The following is a 16,402-nucleotide window of genomic DNA, read 5'->3' as shown; positions in this document are numbered from 1 at the left end:
AGAGTCTTAATGTTTTCTTTGCCTGGCTGTATAAGTGTATATGTTAAAACGAAGAGGCCAAGTTAAAACCATTTTTTCTTTCTTGTCCAGGAAATAAAGGAAAGGAAATTTCTGCTACTCCAGGGCATCCTGAAGCTCCTGAGATATCTCAAGGAGAAACTGAACAAATGGTATGCAGCCTAGTATAGAACTTGGGGATGGGCTTCACCAATCCTTTGCCTTCTATTCTCTGATGCTGAGTTAGGCCTTCCCCTCTGAATTTTTGATTTCCACCCAGTACCTCAATATCAGACCATCTCTGACTTTGAGACTCTACTCAAGCAGAGAAGGGAAACAGAAGAACTCCAAGAGTATGGTTGATTTCTGTCTGAGCGTGTACGCTTGCAGAAACTTCTCATCACCACTCAGTGACCGACTTGCCATTGGCCCCCAAACATTGAACCTGTAGCATGTGAAAGAGTGTCCTTCCAAAGCCTGTGACCAGTCATCAACTGCCATCAAAATAAAGGGTGGTTGTGAGGCCTATTTTAACATCTTAAATCCAGCTTCCAGAAGCAGGGTGACCTTTTCCCCAGACATCACATTTTAAAATGTAATGGGCTCTTTGATTTAAAAAAAGAAAATCTGGCAAGCAGTTAAAATTCTTTTTAATATTCTCAGCACTTAGCCAGAAGATGCAGACAAAATTGAAAAACAGCCTGAGTTTCTCTGTTGTTGTTGTTTTTTTAAATGCCTGGATTAGAACATAATTCATCTTAAAATGACGGGAGGCCTCTTCATACACTTCACACTTTGAAATATTTTAGAAAATAGTATCCATTTTGGCATGCCTCTGCCATGCAAGAAACAACAGCAAATGCTTTTCTCCTTGAGTGTTAAGTCTGTTGTGTGTAATATTATCAAAAATATATAGTTTGCTCTTTTTCTTGCCTTGTTTGAAGATTTTACTGCATCTCTGCAATAATCGATTCTTCTCACATTCCTATATAAGCAGCATTCATTGTCTCACTTTTTAGAAAGGGAAACGGAAGCAGAGGTTTGGTAAAGCGGCTTTCTGATTATCCCAGAGAAAGTTTTTCATTTATGTATTCACTTATTCATTCAGTAAACATATCCTGAGAACCTACTGTGTGACAGTCACTAACCAAAACTTGTAGATACATAAATGACTATCTCACAGGCCCAGCCTCTGGATCTCTGGGGGAGGGGAGAGATACTCTAACAGACACTATCCCATAATAAGTGCTATGATGGATAAAAGGGCTACAAAAAATTGCCCCTCTCCTAGCCTGAGGCTGTCAAGGAACGCCTCCCACAAGGAGTGAAATATGAGTTGGGCCTTGAAGGATGAGTAGGAGCCCAATGCATGGAGGCATAGAAAGGCAAGAAGGACTTTTACAGCAGAGGAAACAGCATGTAAAAGGCATAAGAGCATCAAGCAGCTTTATTTTTTTCCGTTTTATGTGGCTGGAGAAAAAGATGCATACATCAAAAGAGAAGCAAGAATAAGAACTTAAATGATTTCAAGGGCCAAGAAAGGAATTTGGACTTCATCCTGGCACAGTGGGACCAAAACAGTATAGGGTGTGTTAGTCAGTTACTTACTTACCTACTAGGTTGAGCCTGTCATTTCAGGCCCATACAAATTTCCCCATTCCATGTCTTTAGTGGTCAAAGAGAGTGTGGAAATATCCGAAGAAATATATAATTATTTAAAGTCAGTTCCCCAACTCCAAGGACCTCTTTGAACTTTCTAAAATCATACAAATCCTATGCAAATGTGCATTTATCTGAGTAGATTATCTGAAGCTTTCATTGGATTTCTAAAGTAGTCCAAAGCTCTAAAAAGTATAAGAATCCCTACGGTATTTACTTTATAAAAACTTTCAGCTCCTCTCAAAATTGATTTTATAAAAGTAGAACTCTTATACATTAATCTCTTAAAATGTCCTGGTCACTGGTCATCCATATGGATACAATTTTGTATAGCATTATAGTATTTCAAACAAGATGATTCTTCATATCCCCCAGCATGGATCTACATGGATCTACTGAATTCATGTTTGTTGTTAACTTGGCCTCTTATTGAAATTACTATTCTTTAGAACAGTAGGATCTCCACAGCTTATATGTGAGAAGTTTGAGACAAGGATGGAGAAATCCAGGTATTTGAAAGTTGGGAGAAGCAAAGATGGTATACAAAGTGGGAGGCCTAACTCTGTGACAAATTAGTTAAGAACATTTGGATTGCAACTAACATAACCAACTCAACCACCTTAATTTATTAGATGGATCAGATCAGATCAGATCAGTCGCTCAGTGGTGTCCAACTCTGCGACCCCATGAATCGCAGCACGCCAGGCCTCCCTGTCCATCACCAACTCCCGGAGTTCACTCAGACTCGCATCCATCAAGTCGGTGATGCCATCCAGACATCTCATCCTCTGTTGTCCCCTTCTCCTCTTGCCCCCAATCCCTCCCAGCATCAGAGTCTTTTCCAATGAGTCAACTCTTCGCATGAGGTGGCCAAAGTACTGGAGTTTCAGCTTTAGCATCATTCCTTCCAAAGAAATCCCAGGGCTGATCTCCTTCAGAATGGACTGGTTGGATCTCCTTGCAGTCCAAGGGACTCTCAAGAGTCTTCTCCAACACCACAGTTCAAAGGCATCAATTCTTCAGCGCTCAGCCTTCTTCACAGTCCAACTCTCACATCCATACATGACCACCGGAAAAACCATAGCCTTGACTAGACGAACCTTTGTTGGCAAAGTAATGTCTCTGCTTTTGAATATGCTATATAGATTGGTCATAACTTTCCTTCCAAGGAGTAAGCGTCTTCTAATTTCATGGCTGCAGTCACCATCTGCAGTGATTTTGGAGCCCCCAAAAATAAAGTCTGACACTGTTTCCACTGTTTCCCCATCTATTTGCCATGAAGTGATGGGACCAGATGTCATGATCTTCGTTTTCTGAATGTTGAGCTTTAAGCCAACTTTTTCACTCTCCACTTTCACTTTCATCAAGAGGCTTTTTAGTTCCTCTTCACTTTCTGCCATAAGGGTGGTGTCATCTGCATATCTGAGGTTATTGATATTTCTCCTGGCAATCTTGATTCCAGTTTGTGTTTCTTCCAATCCAGCGTTTCTCATGATGTACTCTGCCTATAAGTTAAATAAACAGGGTGACAATATACAGCCTTGACATACTCCTTTTCCTATTTGGAACCAGTCTGTTGTTCCATGTCCAGTTCTAACTGTTGCTTCCTGACCTGCATACAAATTGGAGCATATTTTATATATATAATTATTTACAAAACAAATTGTGTATATAATTTATATTTAATATATAAACAATCATATATATAATAATATATATAATTATATCCAACAATAGAAACATAACAGATTAAAATCAGAGACTTGAATTTTGAACATCATCACGACTTCTCATATGCTCTCTCTTCTCTGATGTCAGTTTCACATCCCTTCTCTCTCTCTTTCTTCTCACTTCTCACCCAAAATAATCTCTTTTTTCCTATCTCTGCCTTTAACTCTCACAAGTGGTTCCAAAATCACTGGATATTGTATTTATTGGTCATTTTGCATTAGATGTCCAGTCAAGCACTATGTGCTTAGACACATGATGTTTCTCTCTACAACCATATGGATCAACAGGAGGGGTAATTCCTGGAAAAGTGGGGTTGGGCAGGTCAATAAATGCCCACTCTCTTTACATGGCAGGTGACAGAATGTCCTTCATGGATCTACTGAAACTCATTTGTCTATTTATTCTAAAAACATCTCTATTCTGTACTGAACATGAGTTTAGGATACAAAGATGAGACTGATATAATCTCTATACCCTTGATCTAGTTTTCTGTCTACCATTAACCGTACAATCTCAGTAAGTCTGTTCCCCACGCTGGGCCTCAGCTTCCTTTGTTAAATGAACAGGACAGGCAAAACTAGAGGCACCTTGATTCATTACAGTGAGCCCACACATCCAAGGTAACATCACATTATTGCTTAGATCATTTTTGTCAAGAATCTTACACTCAAGGATTCAGAAGTTTTCCCACCAAGAAATTATAAGCATTGTCTATGCATCCCCATAGTATAAGGCAGAGTAGAACATGATGAAAAATCTTAGCTAGTTACAAAACCTCTGTGTAAAGTAGAAATGCAAGCTGAATAAAAGTCACAATTTTACCTTTCCTTTAAAGAAAAAAGAAAATACTCAGCATAGTAGTCTGTGTCCAGTAAGACTTGGCAGATATGGTCCTATAGCACTGAGGACTTGAAATCCATCCTCCAGATTTACAAGACAGACCTACAATAAATATTGCTAGTTGTGTAGCCTTGTCATTGGCCAAGAAACTGGAGGAGCTCTGGGTGGTGAATGCATTACCAGTGAGATGTTTGTGTTGTTTTGTAGAAAACTCCAGAAAAAGATTTGAAACCAGAAAATCCACCTGCTGAGACTTCAGCCCCCAAAGATATCCTGAATGCCTTGAAGATCAGGCCAATCTCACAGCCTTCTGTCAGTCCTGTGATGAAAAACGCAGCTGAAGAACGTGAGACATGGATCGACAGGTTCAGGAAGCTAGAAAATGCCCTCTATCTGTGTGATCTGAGTAATACAGGTGAAGTGTGCAGCTTACAGCTCATACACCTTTCTTTTTTTTTTTCTTTTTCATTTTACACTGAGATCCACAAATTTTATTTTTTTTATTTTTGTTGGAGTATAGTTGCTTTACAACATTGTATTAGTTTTTGCTGTACAGCAAAGTAAATCAGTTATACATATATCCATTCTTTTTTAGATTCCTTTCCCATTTAGGTCACCACAGAACACTGAATACAGTTTCCTGTGTTATACAGCAGATTTTTATTAGTTACCTATTTTATATATACATGTATATTTATGTTAAGGGTTTCCCTGGTGGCTCAGACTGTAGAGAATCTGCCTGAAATGTAGAAAACCTGGGTTCAATCCCTGGATCAGGAAGATACCCTGGAGAAGGGAATGGCTACCCACTCCAGTATTCTTGCCTGGAGAATTCCACTGAAAGAGAGCCTACAGTTCATGGGGTCACAAAGAGTTGGATACAACTGAGCAACTAACACTTCCACACTTTCATATACGTTAATCCCAATCTCCCAATTTATCCCATCCCCTCTTCTCCCCTTGGTAGTCATAAATTTGTTTTCTGTATCTGCAACTCTACTTTTGCTTTGTAAATAAGTTCATCTGTATTATTTTTCTAGATTCCACATATAATCAATATTACGCAGTATTTGTCTTTTACTTTCTGACTTACTTCTGGCTGTATAGCAATCTCTAGGTTGATCCATATCACTGTAAATGGCATTATTTCATTTCTTTTTACGGTTGAATAATATTCCATTGTATATATGTACCACATCTTCTTTATCCATTCAAGACAACCCTCAGAATGGGAGAAAATATTTGCAAACAAAGCAACTAACAAGGGATTAATCTCCAGAATATACAAACAGCAAATGCAACTCAATATGAAATAAAATAGCCCAATCAAAAAATGAGTGGAAGATCTAAATAGACATTTCTCCAAAGAAGACATACACGTTGACAAAAAAAAACACATGGAAAGATTCTCAACATCACTAATTATTAGAGATATGTAAGCCAAAACCACAATGGTTGGCCATCATTGTCAAAAAATCTACAAATAATAAATGCTGGAGAGGGTATGGATAAAAGGGACCTTCCAACACAGCTGATAGGAATGAAGAACAGTATGGAGTTTCCTTAAAAAACTAAAAACAGAGCTACCGTATGTTCCTACAATCCCACTTCTAGTCATATACCAAAGAAAACCATAATTTGAAAGGATGCATACACCCCAGTATTCACTGTAGCACTATTTACAATAGCCAGGACATAGAAGCAATCATATACCTTTCTATTTGTGTTGCAATCTGTAAGTGGACACCTCCCTTTCTTTCACTTCTTAATAAATATAATTTGTACATAAACCATGTGCCTGGCACTGTGCTGAGCACAATCAGGAAAAAAAGATAAATCAGACATGAATCCCCTACCAGGTTGCTGACAGTTTCTGAGTCTAACCCACAATCCAATCATTAACTCCCCTGATTGAAATCTTCAGGATACCTGCTAACAGGCTGACCTCTAAACTCTTTAATAGGAGTTTGTATTCCCCATTATAATGATTAATTTGCCTTCCTCAAACGTGCCTTGCTTTCTCCTGTGGCTATGCCTTTTCTAAACCTACACCCTCCACCTGAGCTATCTGCCTCTCTAACTACCCCACCCCCTGCCAGCTCTTCACCTTGTCTACCTGGCTAATTAGTGTCTAAACATCTTTTAGGTTGGAACTCAAGCTCTACTCCTCTGAGACTTTCACGATTTCCCCAGACAGATCTAGGCCAACCTTTATCGGCCTCTCAGAGTTCTTTAACACCCATTATCATATTTCTATATTGTATCTTTCTATTTGGGACTTCCTACTATCCACCCAGTAGACTACATTCCTTTTTTATCCTGGCACATTGCACAGTTCTGTTTGACCTTTTTTTGAGTGAACAAACAAATGAGTGAATGTTCATAAATAACTAAACCCAAAATAGAAGGTAATAAATGCCATTAGAGGGTGGTGCTACGCGGGCATTCGGAGAAAGGAGAATTCCTTCATAGTGAGGTGATCAGGAAAGGTTATATTAGTTTGAAATTGCTCATTAAAGATAAAGTACTGTTATATACAAAGGAATGAAATAGAGGGCCCTTTCTGGTAAAGGTGCAAGTTAGCCAAGCAAAGCATTATGTATGAAGCTCAATACAAGGAATTTGGTTTGAATAGAATATAAGTGCCATTAAGAAGACTATTAATTGAAAAAGGTGAAACTATAGGATGGGATCAGATCTAGGAAGATGTCAGATAACAGACCAAGGAATTTGGATTTAATTCAAAGACAGTGAGTAGCATGTTGAGTTTCTAAGCAGGGATTGATATGGTGAAGTTGTATTTCATAAAGGTCCTTGATGGCTATGTGGAGAATGAAGGAAAAATTTAAAGCATAAAAAGAGTAAAGGATGTTATTGCAATGTCTAAGTGAGAGAGAATGAAATTCAGAACTAGGTCAGAGACCCATGGAATGGAAAAGAGGGAGCAGATACAAAAACATATGCACTGAAATTGTTGTGCTTAATTACATACTGTGTTCATGAAGAATTAGCATTATACATGGAGTCTAAAAATAGGGAACATTCTAGTTCCATACCACCAATGGTGGTTGCCAGGAAAAACAGAGAAATGTCGGTCAAAGGGTACAGACTTTCAGCTAGAAGATAAATTACAAGGATTTAACATACATCATGGTGACTCTCATTAACAATATTGTGTTGTGTACTTGAAAGCTACTATTAGAGTAGAGCTTTAATAGACTCACCATAACAACAACAACAGAATGGTCATTATGGGAGGTAGAGGATTTGTTAACCAACCTTATTTTAATAAACATTTTCTAATATACATGTGTATCAATCATCACATTGTACACCTTAAACATATACAATGTGATATATTAATATCAATTACATCTCAAAAAAGAGTTAATGTGCACATTAGTACTTTCTAGAAGTGATCATATAACAATACTAATACTTTTTCATTCTCTGTAATGTTTTTGTTTCATCTTGCTTTGAATTCTAGATCACATAAAATATAAATATCAAACAATACCCAAGGACTTCTAATAACTATACCAAAGAGAGGGGGAAATGAAAATTTTAGATGAAAAATTCATCTAGCTGAATTAGAAACTCATTTATTAAACTTCTGTTATAAGCCTGGCACTGTGCTAGAGGCTAGACCAAGAGGAAAACCAGAAAGGATGAGACATGAACTTTTAGGTAAAGAACTTTTAGGTAAAGGCTTACCTAAAGGCTGGCAATAGTTCAATGCCAGTAAAACAAAAATTTTAAAGACAGATTATAGTAAAGCATTATAATTGAAGACACAAACTAGAGCTAAAGAATTCAAAGAAAAGACAGAAGATATTTTTTTTTTAAAGCACACTATGTAATGTGGGCAGGTACTCAGAGAGGGCTCATTGGAAGAACTTGAGCTGAACTTGGAAGGAGAGGTACAGAAGACTTTGAAACCATCTTCTGCAAAGGTTAGAAGGTGAGAATGAGTATGGTGGGGAAGAGAGTAAGAAAGATAGGACTGAAGGTCATGTTGAACCAGATGGTGAAGCTGATACCGTGTTGTGAATCCTGTGGGCTGGGATGAGCTTAATTCTCTACTCAGTGTTCACCAAGTTTCAACTAGAGGAGAACACTGTGAAAGCTGAAATGGATCATTTAGGGAAGATACTGGAGAAAAGGAGATCAAAAGGTTACTGAAATAGTCATCAGTCTAGGTATACATAGCAAAACTGCAAGAGTGGTAATGGGGTTACAAACAAAACCAAAACTCAAGCAGAGAGAAAAGATGTTTCTAAAGAAACAAACGCTGAGTTTTGATGATGGATGACAGATCATAAACTTAGTTGCTAAGAGACTCCCCAAAGACTGGGACCTTTCTCATACTTCTGAACTGTTCTGGGGGAAAAACGCAGTTTTGTTGACTTTGGGGCAGATTCTGGCAGATTTAAAATGACTTTCTCATGGCCTTTTCACTATTTATGCCTGTTTTCTCTGTTTCTATGAAATTCATTAGTTCTTCAATAGCCAAGGAATGTGTCAGCCAGATCTGGAAACATCTATAACTATCTTTAATGAGGAAAGAGGATTAACTGAGGTCATCTTCTTGGTTTATTAGCCACAGTATTTAGCAGACCACCACAGCCTTCCTCTAGACACTGAGTAGATGATCCCTACTCTGCCCAATGATGAATCAGTGATCTTTATTATGTGCAAGGAAATATGTAGGGCAGGGTGTTCTTTATCCAGGCTGAAGGCAGAACATCCATCATTAAATTAGCATTTCTGGGAACCTACTCTGTGCTTATTCTTTAATGGGGGTTGTCAAGAAAATATCCTCGAGGAGAAAGAATAAGGAAGGACTATGAATAGCTGGTCATGCTTTCTAAAGAAAGATGGGTGGTTGGGATAAATGTCTGAGTGACTGGTGGATTTGGAATTTTCCCAGTGAACTAAAGGCTAAATAGAAAATATTTTAGAGTTCAAAGAGGCAGAGTGCAAAGAGAGCCCTCAAGGATATTCTCTGCATGGGTCTGGACTTTGTATACATGGCATCACTAATTCCTCACATCAACCACTTGCTGAAAGGATTAATGTTCTTATTTAGAGAGAAGGAAGCCAAACTCAAAGTGATAAAATATCAGCCAGTGAGCAGTTGAGGCAAAATTCTAACCCCAGTTCTACTGAACTTCCCTCTATACCAGACTCCCATGACATACTGGAAAGAGCATGAGATTCGGCTTGTTGCTCTGTTGGTTTGTTTCTTTGTGTGTTTTTAACCAGATTCAAGTTCAGACTTCACCAACTGCTGTCACTTTTATTCACCAAGTCTGTTTCCTCATCTGTAAAATAGTAAAACTGATAAAAATAAAACATACCTCCCAGATTTGAGAAAGGATCCAGGGAGATTTTAAAGTTCTTTACAAACTGTAAAATGAAATGCATAGTAAAGAGGTTCTTGCTGATTTCTTTTTGGTTCTGGTGGGATAGGGACAGGCTTTGACAACACTAAGATGGATTGTAAAGGTTATTTTATGCAGTTGTTTTGGGCATTCCCTAATGACAGCAAATCAGACAGAAATAAATTTCAGCCAATGGACTTTTGTCTAATACTACAAAATCCTCTACTAATGGTAAAGCTTAGAAGATAAAAGAAAAGGCCCCCAACACCACCATTGGTGATTCTTATATGTATTTCTTAGCATTAATTCTAATTTTTAATTAAAATATAAATTATACACAAATAATCTATTCTAGTTAAAATATATTCCCATGTGTTTTAAATAATGTTGGTGATATAACTATTATAACCATCCTATCATAGTATCTACACTAATGAGTGCTTTATAGTCCTAACACTGTGGTAAGCACTTATAATTTTATTCATTTTCATCCAATTTAATTATTAGTATTTTAGAGTCAAGGAAACTGAGGCTCAAAAAGTTAAAATGTCTTTCTCAGTCAGGCGTACTCCAAAGCTCAGGACTTATATTTCCAGAGGTAGTGTATGAGGAAATGTCTTGAGGGGTCCAGCCTAGACCAGGTCAAGAGCAGCCGCCCCATCCAGAAAATTGCAAAGATGCAACTGACCAACTCAAAGAAAGATATTTCTGCAGAAGAAAGGATGAACATTATCATAGGAGAAAGAGACCACAAATAAACCTGAAAAGAAACAGCTAACTGGACAGAATGGGATGGGGTGAGATGGGATAGGATGATATGGAATAGGATAGAATGGGATGGGAAGGGACAAGACAGAACCGAATAAAACTGGATGGAATAAGTCATACTAGGACCCCAGCTGTCTAGACCCAGTCTGCAGTCCACTGTTAGAAACACTCATTAGAGAGTAGTTCAGAGGAGAACATGACACTCAACTATCGTTGCACGTTTGAACAAAAACAGAGCTTAAACAGAGATGACAGGTGTCACTAGAGCCCAACACTAATTGACTGGCCATGGTTTTCTACAAAATGACCAGGGGACCACTCCCTATGGATTCTTTGAGAAAAAATGTCACAATCATTATGACAACTTATGCAAATACAGGAGACTAGAAGAACAACATGCAAAGGATATATCCTTTACCCCTATAACATGATATGATACCTGTAGTGTAGATGTTCACAATTCATGGAAAATATTTAGAAAAGTATCTGAGCCCTGCTTGAAACAATCTCTTTCCCTTCTTTCTATAATACAATGTGATGATTAAATGCAAGGACTAAGCACAACCTTGGGCAAGAGAATTCTCATCTCCATGTCTCAGTTTCCCTCTCTTTGCAAAATGAGTTGTTGTGAGGATTAAGTGAGTCAATATTGGTTAAGTTGTTTGGAGGGATGCCTGCAACATGGTGAACGCTGTATATGAGTATCAATCAATATTGTTGTTGTTGCACTCTAGTTAATTTTCTGCTTCTGTTATCATCCTGACTGGTTGGAGATCTTTCTAAGGTAACAAACCCCTTCTCAATATCCTGTCTATTCCCAGGCACAGTATGTGACATTTATAAACTCACAAATCAAGGCTTATCAATGAGTTATTGATTTTTGCTGTTATCATGTTCTACACTTGCACTCCTCTCTGCAACTATCAAAATCTGCTTACCCTTAGCATGAAAAGCACATCAGCATTGCTACACATAACAAGTGGGTACTAGAGTGTATCTTGTGATGATAAGTACCACCATCTCTATTCCACAGATTTAGACTCTAAGCCACAAGAAGTTAGATGATTTACCTGTAATCACACAGCAAGCTCGAGGGAGTCACAGTAAATACATTTCCAGAAATGCATAAAAGTGAGCTATTTAAATGCTGCATGTTTAGGAATGTGTTTGGATATTTCAATAAGATAAACATAAAACCAGAGCAATTATGAAGTGTTTTTAAGCAGGCACCCCACCATTTTCAAAAATTGGTCTCTTAAAGTTTTATGGCTACAAAGAACAAGCTAAAATTGTTTTAGAGTCTACTTATGGATTTTATTGAACCCCATCCCCTCTTCCCCAGATCACTGTCAAATTCCTCTCAGCATCTATGACACATGGTCAGGACTGTATCTTTTTAGGATGTCATATTTTTTTTTTAAAGCTTAAAGTTTCAAAATATTAGCATTTAATTTTTGCTCAGAAGTCATTCAAACTAATGCATTTTCCTCTTTTGTGTTTTCTCCATTCTTTTTTAAAAACCTCTCACTCACCCAACCTAATGACAGGAGTCCTAGAGAAGGAACGAGCCAGACGCCTCATTCACAACTACAATCTCATTTACAACCTGTCCCTGAGCCCTCGGAAAATTGACCAAGCCTTGCGGAGTTTCTGTGCTGGAGAAAATATGCTCTTGGAGCCAGCGCTTCGGTACTTAAAGGAGCTATGATAACAAGCCCATATTGTGAGAACAGATGTTCGCTTTATCTCCCTTTTTACCCAGACACGTGTTTCTCCCCAGCCTGAGTGCAGTGGTGGAGGCACTGTCAGAATTGAGGCCGGCGCAGCTATTGTAGACACTTTGAACTTGGACTTGGTTTCTGGCTAGGATGCTTGCTCATAAGCAGCTCCAAGTGATCTGAGAAAACCAGGTTTTTCTCTTCTGAGGTGGCAAAAGCCCAATTTTTTAAAATCCTCTTCTAATCTTATAAAGCTGATGATGAATATTCAAAGATTTTTTTTCTATATTGCTGATCAAACAGTATTTTTTGCAAACTCTGCAGTTCCATATAGTAAAAAAATATGCTGCTGCTGCTAAGTCACTTCAGTCGTGTCCGACTCTTTGAACCCCATAGACGGCAGCCCACCAGGCTCCCCTGTCCCTGGGATTCTCCAAGCAAGAACACTGGAGTGGGTTGCCATTTCCTTCTCCAATGCACGAAAGTGAAAGTGAAGTCGCTCAGTCATGTCCGACTCCTAGAGACCCCATGGACTGCAGCCCACTAGGCTCCTCCATCCATGGGAATTTCCAGGCAAGAGTACTGGAGTGGGTTGCCATTGCCTTCTCCGGAAAAAAAAAAAAAAAAAAATGCTAAATGTTGTCAACTTCCAAAAATGGTATACCTGTGGCGGATTCATTTTGATATTTGGCAAAACTAATACAATTATGTAAAGTTTAAAAATAAAATAAAATTAATTAAAAAAAATAATAATAAGTCAATCTTTCCTCTAGTCACTATTCTAGGATTTCCACACTATAAGAAAAATAAAAGTATTAACAATGAATTGTCTTAATACTAAGCAGCAGAAGCAGAATTTCAAGTGAGGTTTTCCGAACAAGTCTAATATTTTCTCTAGTACAAAACTAGACAGCATTACACTGTCCCCAGGGATGTTTCCACAGAGTAGAGGATACAAGTTTTTAGGAGGGACTTCTGGGACAAAGGATTCTGTAAATAGGTAACTTCTTCTTTGTTTCCTCTGGTAGCAAAATCAAACAAAACTTTCCAGTCGTTCCCATAGTTCTCCCCCTCCCCCAATTTGCACCCCCTGCATAATACACATTTACATTCACATCGCACACACAGGTGGCATGAGTTCATTGAAGGAAATCTAGGACTTCGGAGAAAGAAGTATTCCTAGTACTATTATTAATGCTGAGGGACCTGGATCCTGAGTTTCAAATCTCTGTGTGTGGGAGACAGGATGAAGGAGTTAGGTCAAGGGAAACAATAAATCCAAGACCTCTGTTTTTGTTTCGTCTCTAACTCCTGTCTGACTCTGTGACCCCATGGACTGTAGCCCATCAGTCCATGGGATTTCCCAGGAAAGACTGGAGTGGGTTGCCACTTCCTTCTCCAAGGGATCTTCCCAACCAAGGGATCAAACCCACGTCTCATGCATTTGCAGGCAGATTCTTTACCACCTAGCCACCAGGGAAGCCCCTGAAAGTCTCTGAGTATCCCCTTTAATACACTGTATATTATGGGGTATCTCATAAAGTCTTATGAATTAAACCTTAAGAACCAAATAGTTTGGATCCATTAACATAAATGATCTCTGAGGGCCTTCTATTCTGACATGCTCTAGTTTTTGTAATCCTTCAGTTACCCAGAGAAATGCCTCTTGACGCAGACCAACTACTCCTCTAACATTCGAGAACCCTCAGGCTTGCAGGCTGCCTTTTAGGGCAAGTTCAGTTCAGTTCAGTCGTTCAGTCACATCCAACTCTTTGTGGCTCCATGGACTGCAGCACGCCAGGCTTCCCCGTCCATCACAAACTCCTGGAGCCTACCCAAACTAATGTCCATTGCATCGGTGATGCCATCCAACCATTTCATTCTCTCTCGTCCCATTCTCCTCCCGCCTTCAATCTTTCCCAGCATCAGGGTCTTTACCAATGAGTCGGTTCTTCACATCAGTTGCCCAAAGTATTGTAGTTTCAACTTCAGCATCAGTCCTTCCAATGAATATTCAGGACTGATTTCCTGTAGGATGGATTGGTTGGATCTCCTTGCAGTCCAAGGGAGGGATGGTATGAGGAGGGAGGTAGGAGGGAGGTTCAGGATTGGGAACACGTGTGTACACCCGTGGCGGATTCATGTTTATGTATGGCAAAACCAATACAATATTGTAAAATAATTGGCCTCTAATTAAAATAAATTTTAAAAAAAGTCTTCTCCAGCACTGCAGTTCAAAAGCATCGATTCTTCAGTGCTCAGCTTTCTTTATAACCCAACTCTCATATCCATACATGACTACAGGATAAACCATAGCTTTGACTAGACAGACCTTTGTTGGTAAAGTAATGTCTCTGGTTTTTAACATGCTATCTAGGCTGGTCATAGCTTTTCTTCCAAGGAGCAAGTGTCTTTTAGTTTCACAGCTGCAGTCACCATCTACAGTGATTTTGGAGCCCCCCAAAATAAAGTCTCTCACTGTTTCCATTGTTTCCCCATCTATTTGCCATGAAGTGATGGGACCAGATGCCATAGTCTTAGTTTTCTGAATGTTGAGCTTTAAGCCAGCTTTTTCACTCTTCTCTTTCATTTTGATCACTCGTTAGTTCTTCTTCACTTGCTGCCATAAGGGTAATGTCATCTGCGTATCTAAGGTTATTGATATGTCTCCCGGCAATCTTGATTCCAGCTTGTGCTTCATCCAGTCCGGCATTTCACATGATGTACCCTGCATATAAGTTCAATAAGTAGGGTGACAATATACAGCTTTTACATAACCCTTTCCTGATTTGGAACCAGTCTGTTGTTTCATGTCCAATTCTCACTGTTGCTTCCTGACCTGCATACAGATTTCTCAGGAGGCAGGTCAGGTGACCTGGTATTCCCATTTCTTTAAGAATTTTCCACAATTTGTTGTGATCCACACAGTCAAAGGCTTTGGCATAGTCAATAAAGCAGAAGTAGATGTTTTTGGGGGGAACTCTCCTGTTTTTTTTTCGATATCCAACAGATGCTGGCAATTTGATCTCTGGTTCCTCTACCTTTTCTAAATCCAGCTTGAACATCTGGAAGTTCACAATTCACGTACTGTTGAAGCCTGGCTTGGAGGATTTTGAACATTAGTTTGCTAGTATGTGAGATGAGTGCAATTGTACAGTAGTTTAAACATTCTTTGACATTGCCTTTCTTAGGGATTGGAATGAAAACTGACCTTTTCCAGCCCTGTGGCCACTGCTGAGTTTTCCAGATTCCCTGGCATATTGAGTTCAGCACTTTCACAGCATCATCTTTCAGGATTTGAAATAGCGCAACTGGAATTCCATCACCTCCACTAGTTTTGTTCATAGTGATGCTTCCTAAGGCCCACTTGATTTCACATTCCAGGATGTCTGGCTCTAAGTCAGTGATCACACCATCATGGTTATCTGGGTCATGAAGATCTTTTTTATATAGTTCTTCTGTGTATTCTTGCAACCTCTTCTTAATATCTGCTGCTTCTGTTAGGTGCATAGCATTTCTCTCCTTTATTGTGCCCATCTTTGCATGAAATGTTCCCTTGGTATCTCTAATTTTCTTGAAGAGATCTCTAGTGTTTCCCATTCTATTGTTTTCCTCTGTTTCTTTGCACTGATCACTGAGGAAGCCTTTCTTATCTCTCCTTGCTATTCTTTGGAACTCTGCGTTCAAATGGGTATATCTTTCCTTTTCTCTTTTGAGGGCAAAGAAGAAGGCAAACAAGCCTGGCTTTCACATGTTACCAAAGTGCCAAATGAGGAAAATTAGAATATTTGACCAGACATTCACTATGCATTGGGCAACTACTGTTTGCCAAGAACTTGATATATTTTGTTTCATCCAACTGTGACAACTAGATGTGGAACGTTTCATGACTCCATTTTACAGATTAGGAAACAGAGGCTCAGAGAAGTGAAGCAGAAGAAAGCTACTGAGTTTTACCCATGGATAACTGGTTGGAGGGATAGGATCTTCTGGAAAGCACTGGGCACATGATACTTTAGAATGGCCTGGTAATGCTTATAAATAAAATATATATAAAGATAAAAGGAAGGTGGGAGGGAAGTTCATGAGGGAGGGGGACGTATGTATACCTATGGCTGATTCATGTTGATGTATGGCAGAAACCAACACAATATTGTAAATCAATTATTCTCCAATTAAAAATAAATAATTTTTAAAAGTAAAGATAAAAGGAATTTCTGCCTATACCAGATATACCATTAGGCCTTGCCACTTGCTTTAATGTAGACTCTCAAAAGTCCAGAATGAACTGAAGTGAACACATTT

General features: G+C 38.8%; 1 protein-coding gene and 1 long non-coding RNA gene across 5 annotated transcripts in view; one reads left to right on the top strand and one right to left on the bottom strand.

The window, feature by feature from the left end:
* Window positions 1-14,321, top strand: part of C3H1orf87 (chromosome 3 C1orf87 homolog) — an 83,293-nt gene extending 68,972 nt beyond the window's left edge. For all 3 annotated transcript variants that reach the window (XM_086390278.1, XM_086390276.1, XM_086390275.1), the window contains exons 10-12: window positions 91-170; window positions 4,435-4,642; window positions 11,927-14,321. In XM_086390278.1, the coding sequence (XP_086246404.1) occupies window positions 91-170; window positions 4,435-4,642; window positions 11,927-12,087 (449 nt within the window). In that variant the 3' untranslated portion in view covers window positions 12,088-14,321. The remainder of the gene's footprint in view (window positions 1-90; window positions 171-4,434; window positions 4,643-11,926) is intronic.
* Window positions 1,931-16,402, bottom strand: part of LOC147375467 (uncharacterized) — a 33,358-nt gene continuing 18,886 nt past the window's right edge. For both annotated transcript variants that reach the window (XR_015160133.1, XR_015160134.1), the window contains exon 4: window positions 1,931-3,161. This is a non-coding gene — a long non-coding RNA (uncharacterized LOC147375467). The remainder of the gene's footprint in view (window positions 3,162-16,402) is intronic.

Source organism: Bos grunniens, chromosome 3 (genome assembly GCF_055505025.1).
Source record: "Bos grunniens cultivar Pamir isolate PY7600 chromosome 3, Bosgru_T2T1.0, whole genome shotgun sequence".
Taxonomy (NCBI): Eukaryota; Metazoa; Chordata; class Mammalia; order Artiodactyla; family Bovidae; genus Bos; species Bos grunniens.
Note: the sequence above shows the minus strand (reverse complement) of the source record. Positions and strands in the feature narration are given on the sequence as shown.